This window comes from Cynocephalus volans, chromosome 8 (assembly GCF_027409185.1).
Source record: "Cynocephalus volans isolate mCynVol1 chromosome 8, mCynVol1.pri, whole genome shotgun sequence".
In the NCBI taxonomy this organism is placed as follows: domain Eukaryota; kingdom Metazoa; phylum Chordata; class Mammalia; order Dermoptera; family Cynocephalidae; genus Cynocephalus; species Cynocephalus volans.
In genome coordinates, this window is record NC_084467.1 from 21,193,204 (window position 1) to 21,202,846 (window position 9,643).

Sequence of the window (9,643 nt, forward strand, 5' to 3'; positions counted from 1 at the left end):
GAACACCGCGAGCCACACGAGTCGTCTGCGTTGCGCTGTTGTCAAGCACGTGATTAGTCCATCCTGGTTGTGGTTATGGAACCTGGAGGTGAGATGTGCTCGGATAGGTCGTTCAGGTCCCTTTCCCACCAAGGGAAGCTGGAGATGATGGAAAAACTCACCTGAGAAATGGACTTACAGAGCTCTTTCATAAGGCTGTAATGAGGAACAAGTAAGAAGCCTGCAGGAGTGGTCATTTTTAAGATATTTAATTGTGGATCTCCCAAACCTAATCTCAGTCTCCGAACCCGCGGCGGGAGCGTCGTCACGCTCCCAGCTCAGCACTCTCCCGAGTGCGCCACGGGCTCGGCCCTATTCTTTCAAAGCATGTTGATGAACTTCCACAGATCAGTAAGAAAAAGATAAACCAATAGAAAAATGGGCCAAAGGTACTTTATAAAAGAGGAAACAGGTACTTGTTCAATTAACCATGAAAGATGCTCAATCTCAGTTATGAAGGAAATGCAGTGAGACTCACTTCACATCCACCACATTGGCAAAATTTTTAAAACCCTCAAATGTATGTGACCATGTGGCACAACTGGAGCTCTCATACACTGTTGGTGGAAGTGTAAATTGATACAAACACTTTGGAAGGCAGTTTGGCATTATCTTGTAAAAGTGAAGCTACTCTATTTTTTGACCCAGCAAATCCACTTCTAAGCAAATACTTTAAAAAAATTCTTGCACATGTTTATCAGGAGATGTATTTACAGTGTTGAACTTTACCCGAGCCCTGTGATCCTGGAAAACAGTGAAGTTTAAGAAATCCCCCCACCTTTTTTGTGTTCTGAACACAGCTTCCTGCAGAGAAACAAACACTCTTCCCTATATGACTTAGATAAGACTCACGGAGGCCCCCCGTTGTTTCCCATGACAAGGCCGGACACAGACTCCAAATTCCACTTCTTTGCCTCGTAAAAGCTTAGACGAACTTCTTGTCCCCACTGATCAATCGGCACAAACTTTGGTTAAATTTCTCTTTCCCTCAGGTCCCTGAACTTTGGCCCACCCTCAGCTTGATCCAGTACACAACTCCCAACAGCCCCTCCTGAGAACAGGCTGGCTTCGGGGTAAAAAATTCTCTGGTCTACTGTCCCATCGTGCCACTCCTGGTCACCCCACTTCCTCACACCTACTTCTTTCTAATCTTATTTACTCCCCTATGAAAGAAAAGTCCTTTTTGCCTTACCCTTGAGACACTTGCAGATCTTATGGTCGGACCTATCCCCACTGCAATAGCCCCCTTCCCCCTGTTGCAATAGTTCCTTTCTTCCCTTGTTGTAATTCTTTCAAATAAAGTCTCTCCTTACAAAGTCCAGATTTACGTATTATTTGACAGTATATATGAATATTCTTAGCGTCAGTGTTTGTAAGAGCAAAAACTTGGTACATTGTACTAATAATCTCAGGTTTATGAAAAAAGCAAGTTGGAAAACACTGAATTATTCCATTTATATAAAGTTAAAAGATGCAAATAAATAAGTATGCCTTAAAATTAGAAAGAAAAGTGATGATTAACCCGAAAGTCAGGACAGTCACTACTTTTGGGGGGAGATGATAGATTTGGAAGGGGACTTCAAAGTTGATGATAGTAATGGAACAATGATGAGGGTTCATTGTACCGTTATTCTTTTTACTTTACATATACTTTATAAATATTTTGTTTTGCTCAATATTTAATTTTTTAAAAAATTAAAGGGAAAATAACTCATTTTAGAAAGCAATAAAACAAGTGTTACTTTGTAGTGATCACAAATATACACCTATATGGTGAATAAAGAAATAAAAAACGGTTGTAATGAATGTTTGGATAATTGCACATAAGGACATTATATCTGGATTTTAACATCTGCTGGTGGAAGTGTAGATTGGTATAACAACTTTGGAAAACTGGCAAGATCTACTACAGTTGAGCACACATTACGACTTGGTAATTCCAGTTCTATATAGCAACAGATCTGCAAACATCTCTGCATCAAAGATGTGTAAGAATGATCCTAGCAATATTATTTGTAATAGCCAAAGTAGGAAACAAACCAAAGGTTCATCAGCACTGTCATGGATAAATGAATTGTGGTATAAGGGGATACTTTACAACAATGAAAATGAATAGGTTACTGTCACCCAAGCAGCTGGATGAATCTCATAGACATAATACTGAGTGACAGAAGATAAACACAGAAAAGTACATGCAATTGCGTATACTTATGTAAGATTTAAGATGAAGAACCTCAGTTATGATGTTAGAAACTGGACTAGTGGCGAGCTTTGGGGAGGAAGGAGAGGGTAGCTATGGGGAGGGTTTCTGGGGGATTCTCAGTGCTCTATTTCTTGAGCTGGGTGATAGTTACAGGGATATACTCATTGTGTGATAATTCATCAAACCGTACTCGTATGATTTGTGCACTTTTCTGTATATTATACAGAAAATGTTTAGTTAAAATTAACCCTTTAAGGGCCAGCTCGTGGCTCACTTGGGAGAGTGTGGTGCTGACAACACCAAGTCAAGGGTTAAGATCCCCTTACTGGTCATCTTAAATAAATAAATTAATTAAATCAACCCTTTAAAATCTGGAAGTTGAGATATAGTGCTTTATAGCAAATAATAAAGGCTAAAATAAAGATGATGTGCTCTGGAAGAGCCGTTAGATGACCAAGAAGTTATGCACTTATGTACTTATTCACAGTTGCCATTTGTGGAACTAAATTTCTAGGACCTAGCATGATGTGCAGTACACAGGAGACTGCCAGTAAATCGTCACTGACAGAATGAATACTCCTGGCACTGACATGAGTTGTGCCCTGGGTGTGGCTAGGGACCTTCTCTAGGGAAAGGGGGCCACTTCCCTGGGGGAATTCGCAGGCCATATTTCTCATCAATAACTAAAACCTGAAGGTAGTGAAGACTTCATTTTTACTCTTCTTTCACCTTACAGTGGGGTGGGGAGGAGAAGGAGTCTAGTTGCTGTTATTTATTCTCCAGTTGATCATCCCTGACTTTTAAAGACTCAAGATAGTGAAGTATTTAAGAGCGTGGACCCGGGCTCACTCGGGAGGGTGCGGTGCTGATAACACCAAGGCCACAGGTTCGGATCCTATATAGGGATGGCCGGTTTGCTCACCTGGCTGAGTGTGGTGCTGACAACATCAAGCCAAGGGTTGAGATCCCCTTACCAGTCATCTTTAAAAAAAAAAGAGCGTGGACCCTGAAGACAGACCATCTGAGTTCAAAACCTGGCTCTGCCACTTACTGTGTAAACCTGAGCATGTTACCTAACCTCTCTGTACCTTGGTTTCTTCATCTATAAAATGGGGATAATAACAGTACTCCCAGTACAGAGTTGTGAGAATTAAAACCATAATCCATGTAATGTGTTTAGAGCACAGCTGCCAACAAATGTTAGCTGGTTATTGTTTAGTAGCTGCACAGAGTGAGTCACAGCCTGGGGTTTCCTCTGGTCAGGCCCTGGCAGCAATAGGAGGTCTCCTTTGTCAATCCTGATTCCCCTGAGACCTTAGCCTTGCTGCCTCCACCAGTTTCATTGGGATTTTCTTTCTCTGCTTTCTTGTCCTGTGATGATGTGGTCCCTGTCCACATCTCCAGACCCAACTCCTGCTGACCTGGGCCCCAAGTGCCCCAGACTGTTTGCAGTTAGCTAGGCACCCCTTGCTCTCTGACATCTCTGTGCCTCTGTATATGTCATTCCTTCTGTCGGGAATGCCCACCCTTGGTTTGCCTAACAAACCCTTATTCATTCTCTTTAGTTCAAGCCAGTCACCACTTGGGTGAAGCATTTTTCCTACCTCCAGGCAGATTTAATCACTCCTGCCGCCTGTTTTACAACCCTCCATCACAGTTCAGATCACTCTGTATTACAATTACGTATGTGTCTTCATCTGCCGTAGACAGGATGTTCCATGAGGGCGGGGACTATATCTTATTTATTGTGCCCCCAACCCCAGTATCTAGCATAGGGTCTGATACAAGTGGACACCAAGAGATATTGAGTGATGGAATGAATGGATGGAGGGGGAGTGGGTGTTGCTTTTTGCTGGCATCATAGGTTCAAGGGCAGGGTGGGTCTAGTGCAGGGCACACCACGTGTCAGCTGCCTGACTGCTTAATAAGCAGTCAATGATTTGGCTAATGAAGGTAGAGATAATGATGGCAATAAAATGGTACCCTAGGCTAGCGCAGAGCCACAGCCACTCTCCTCATTTCCAGTGAGTCATCTCTGGATGGACCTGGGGACAGGGATTATGACTTGAGAGGTAGATGGTCAGTAAACAGTGGCTGAGCTGGCTCCAGACAGCCTGATTCTAGTCATGACTCATACTAGTCTGTGCTGGTGGCACCTCAGGCTCCAGAGTCACACAGGTCTGCCTCAAATCTCAGCACAGTGATCACCCCAGACCTTGAGTAAGATGTCTGAGCCTGTTTCTTCCTCTTACCTCCCTGGAAATGAGACACAAGTCACACCCCAGGATGCTGAAAATTGAGACACAGTCCCCCACCTTTGGAAAGCCTGCAGTCTTAATAATGCCGGAGAAGGGCCAGCCCGTGGCTCACTCGGGAGAGTGTGGTGCTGATAACACCAAGGCCCCGGCTTCAGATCCTATATAGGGATGGCCGGTTTGCTCATTGGCTGAGTGTGGTGCTGACAACACCAAGTCAAGGGTTAAGATCCCCTTACCAGTCATCTTTTAAAAACAAATAATAAATAAATAAATAAATAAATAAAAATAGTGCAGGATAGAGCACTATTGCCTTTTTACATGGAACCATAATTATCTCTTTAGTTTTGCCATATTTGTCTCTCTTGCACAAGGCTTAGAGGTAGGGCATGGGGAATGGCTCAGGCATACAGATAAGAAACAGACAGGAGTGCAGCTCCCCAACCATGTGGAGGGATAGGGAAGAAACTAGAAAGGGAACAAGGCAGAGTTAATAAGGGAAGCTATTCGGATGATGGAAACAGCAAATAAGTTGAAGAAAAAAAGGCCAGGGTGGGGTATGGAGAGGAATGCTTCCTAATGGTTGGTCGGGGTTGGAGGAGGGGAAGGGTGAGAGGCCGGAGACTCAGCCTGAGGATTCGGAGAGGTGCAGCAGTTAATGAACGGAGGCAGTTAGTGAAGGGCATAAAAGAGGTAGAATGACCCCAAATCCCCCAGTCTGCTGGATTTGGGTCTTACGGGGGAAACAAGTTTTCTTCTCTTAAAAGAGTGGCCCCACATGCCTGCAGGCTTAGATGGGGAGGTCTGTGCCAAAAGGCTGGGGAGGGCAGGGCGAGGAGAGGCCTGGGGCCTGAGGCCTGGGTCTGGGGGTCTGGGGAGAGGTGGGGGATCAGGGCTTGTTTTGGGTTCTAAAGGATGCTTCTATTAGGGGATTTGATTAGATCCTGGCTGGGGGGAGTTACTGAGCATGGTGTGGTCCGGCTGAGAGGAGGGTGAATGTTGGGGTCACCATGGGGAAAAGGGGTGATTGGTTAGTTGAGGTCCTGAAGGCCAGGCTGACCAGTTTGGCCTGGATTTGCAAGTTCTGGGCAGACCCTAAAGATGTGCAGATGGAGGTCTGTCTACTCTGGGGACCACCTTTCCCTTTACTGTGACGTAGGGAAGATGAGGAATGTGCCCTGGTGGGAGGGTGTCTCCGTGTTGTGTGCCCACCTTGGGTGCAGGGGTGTGGGGTGGCTGCCTCTGTTGTGTGAATGTGTTTGGGTCTGCTCTGTGTTGCCGAGTGAGTATATCTGGGCTGTGCTTTTCTGTGCTGAGTGTGGGTGGCTGGAGGGTCTGTTTTATGGGTCTGTGTGTGTGTGAGTTGTATGTCTTAGTACGTGTGTGTCCGAGTTGTAGGTCTGAGTTGCATGTGTCTTTTTTGTGGAATCCGAGCTGTGTGTCTCTGTCTCTTTCTGATGTCTGACTTGTCAGTGGAAGGTTGGGTAAGGGAGAGGGGTCTCCTTGCTACTGGCACTGGGTGCCCATAATGGGTACATGGCCCATTTAGCTGTGGTCCTAACTGGACAAAGGCCCAAATGATGACTCCCAGACTGTGGTCCCCGGGAGAATGACCTCTCATTAAGCAATAATTAACTTGGCCACCATGAGAAGAATCCAAACTGTGGTGGGGAAGTGGGTGGGGCTGGTCAGGGCAGACCTTATTGCTGGAGAAAGGAGGAGGCCTGAAAGTCCTATAGGCATGTGTGTTGTTATCATTTCCTCCGGTCCACCCTTCAGGTCAGTCACCCAGGGTGACTGGGTCAAGATATTTAACAAACATTGAGGCACAGACATCAATCAATCAGAACAGACCCGAATCATGCTCTGAATGGAGCAGTCCTGGAGGTCATGGCTACGCCAAGCATTCCTCTCTAGTTGCTAGACGATGAGAATGTCCAGGAGGAGGATCCCAGGAGAGGGGCTGGGGCAGAGGGGCAGTGGCTGTGAACCAGCTGTCTTGGAAGTGTTTCTGACCTTAAGAACTGATGTGGCCATACCGTTGCAGGCCAGCTAAACCTCAGCCTGCCTTTGCCTCCAAACAGCTGCCAGTCCAGTCCTGGGTGCCCTTGCCCCTCCTATTGGGAGAATAATGGACTCCCCCCCCCCCCCCCCCCGCCTTCTGTCAGCTGCAGGAATGGGAGAAGTGAATGATCCCAAACTGCAGAAATTGCAGTGACCTTGTCTGTTTCAGTTTGGGAATGAGCTCCTTCCTGATTGGCTGTGATCTGACTTTCACTGAGTTGAGAGGTAGCCTGTAGGGGGTGGGAGCCAGGGGAGGGGTTAGTGGAGGGTTTGGGAACAGGGAGAGAAAACCCCTCCTCCCAAGGAAAAAGGCAAGGAGGTGACAGAGTTGTAAACTGATACTATCTCCTGGATTCAGACGCAGATGTAAAATAAATCTCATCCCTAGAAATAAAATCACCGTACCATCCTGAAAAATTAATCCCCAGTTCCCTGAGGCCTGACACCTGCAGCCTGTATGCTCACCTTCCCTTGGGCTCACTCTGATAAGGTCAGGGTGGGTCTTGGAAGTGAAATGGTCCCTTGAATATGCACAAATGACAGTGTCAGGCTCCAAGGGTGTCACACCTTTTATTACAAAACCAATAACTTAATTCAATTCTGTACAAAGTCAGTAGGACTCCTGGCCCAATGAGCAGCCTAAGCTTCCACCCATCCCAGGAAGGAACAGGAGTCTTGGCCCAGAGGCTCTGGGGACCACCAACGGCTTGCCAGACAGCTGGAGCACTGTGTTCAAACCAAGGAAGTCCAAGATGCGGTGTGGCTGAGTGAGGGGCTGTTGCTAGGAGCATTGGGTCACCCCTGGGGACAGCCAGTCTGAATCAGCACTGCCAGCCTCCACCCAACCTACACCTGATCGCTGCCTGGGCTGGACCAGGTCACCACAACAAAAGCATGTCCTCAAGGAGGCCAGTGATGTCAACATCTCCAATGATAGGGCGAAAGAAGAGATCCCCAAGCAGGCTGGGTGGAATGGACTTGAGGGTGGAGGCCATGAGGAGGACACGGGCCAAACGACCTTGGCCTTCTGGGCACCAGGGCTCCAGGACTTCACACAGCGCCCAGTGAGCCTCCTGCTGCAGGTGCCCAATGTGGGAGGAGGCATGGAGGCCGGGTACGTCTGTGGGCAGAGAGGGCAAAGAGGGCTGGTGAGTACCCCACCCCCAGCCACCAAAGGGTGAGGCTGGCCCAAGATCCAAGGCCACCAGCAGCCACCCTTCTGTCCCCTTTGCTTGGCCTTCGAAGTCCCACTACTACCTCGTCCATCTATTTAGTCATCATTTTATTTGTCCATCCGTTTATGGGGAGGCAGTATAGAGTAAAGGTTTAGAGCCAGGCTGCCTGGTTTGAGTCCCAGTGCTGTCACTTAGTAGCTGGGTGGCCTTGGGTAAGTGGCTTCATCCCTGTGCCTCAGTTTCTTCATCTACAAAATGGTGATAATAATAGTACCTGTCTTTGGACTGGCCAGTTAGCTCAGTTTGTTGTAGCACAGCCTTATAATACCAATTCACAGTTCAGATCCCTGTACTGGTCAGTACCTATCTCCTAGGCTTGTTGTGAGGTTTGAATGAGCTATATGCAAAACCCTTAGAGTAGGGCCTAACAGATGCTAAGTGTAATATGAGTATTCACTGCTATTATTACAATTAATTATTATAATTTACGCCTGCCACGAGGACCTTTTGGTGGGGAACTCTCATCTCGGATGTTTTCGGGATTACAAAGAACGCTATCACCATCTGTTCCTCTCCTGGCTGAATTCCACAAAGACTCCCTCCCTGCCCTCCCCCACACCCCGTTCATTCCTCCCCTCTATGTGATCTTTCTTTTTTTCGTTTATTATTTTAAAAAAATTTTTTGAAAAAGATGGCCGGTAAGGGGATTCCAACCCTTGACTTGGTGTTATCAGCACCACACTCTCCCAAGTGAGTCACAGACCGGCCCTCATGTGATCTTTCTGAACCCACTTTTTACCTTCGGAACTTTGCCACATGGTCTGCCCATCCTCCCCTCTCCCCCACTCCTGTCTTCCTTAAGGGTCAAGGTAAATTTCTCAGGCAGAGTGGCAAGGGCTAGTCTCTGGAGTGAATAGACCTAAGTTCCCATCCCTGCTCTGCCCCTGCCTGGCTGCATGACCTTTGACTAGACACTTAGCCTCTCTGTGCCTCTTCTGTGAGATGGTTATTTGATGAAAGTGGTGACCCAATGAGATAAGGGATGTCAAGCCCTTAGAAGGTACCTTCCCTGGCTGAGCCCTGGCCCCCATCAGCCTTGGCCCCCACCCAGGAGTATCTGGGAGCTCACCAGGGTTGAAGAGAATGGTTCCTTTCAGGTAGGCATACTCCTTGGGACCCAGCTCCAGGCTCCAGAAGGACTCCAGGCAGCACTGCAGCCATTGCACGGCAGCCAGGGAGGGCTGGGGCCTGTCCAGCGGCTGGCCGCTGCCCCCGCTGCTGCTGGGCTCCTCCAGCAGGATCTTCTTGAGTATGCTGGGTACTGGGGCCTCAGCCACCTCAAAGGTCACAGTGTCTTGAGCCAACCCAAGCAGGAAGAGGGGACCCCAGCAGCCCTGCAGCAGACGCCGTTGATCCTGTGCGGGCAGCTGGCAGAAGGATGGCAGGTTCCTGAGGAAGGCCACCGTCTTGGCCAGAACGTCCAAGGCCTCCCGGCAGGTGCGATGAGGTGCGCACAGCTGGACGGGTCGGTGCTGCCTGCACAGGCAGTGGCTACGGGGTGGGGGGACAGCCCTGACACTGGGGCTGAGAAGTGCGTATAGGATGGCTGGGCGGCCCGCAGCACCCTGGCACGGACAGGCTGGTTGGCTGGAGCTCATGGTTGGGATCTGCTCCTACTTCCTCCCAGCTCTCTGGCCCTCTGTTCTGAGCTCTGGGTGCTATTTATGTCCCCAGTGGGGGAAGGGGGGAATGCCCGACAACCTTGACTCCAGAAGTCATGTTCATTGAAAAAAAACAACACACACACACTGACCCTGGAAGGCTTGATGGGGAAGTGGTGGGGGATGGGACACTGGGAGTTCCACGTGGTGCTGGTATCACTTCAGTCAATGAAATGGCTGGTGCAG

At 48.3% G+C, this 9,643-nt stretch overlaps 1 protein-coding gene across 1 annotated transcript; it reads right to left on the minus strand.

Moving 5' to 3' along the window:
- Positions 1-7,439: 7,439 nt before the first annotated feature.
- NR0B2 (nuclear receptor subfamily 0 group B member 2) lies at positions 7,440-9,402 on the minus strand. Its single transcript, XM_063105727.1, has 2 exons — positions 8,866-9,402; positions 7,440-7,681 (listed from the first exon to the last, which is right to left on the minus strand). The coding sequence occupies exons 1-2, from the start codon at positions 9,392-9,394 to the stop codon at positions 7,440-7,442; spliced, it is 771 nt and encodes a 256-aa protein (XP_062961797.1). The 5' UTR covers positions 9,395-9,402.
- Positions 9,403-9,643: the final 241 nt, after the last annotated feature.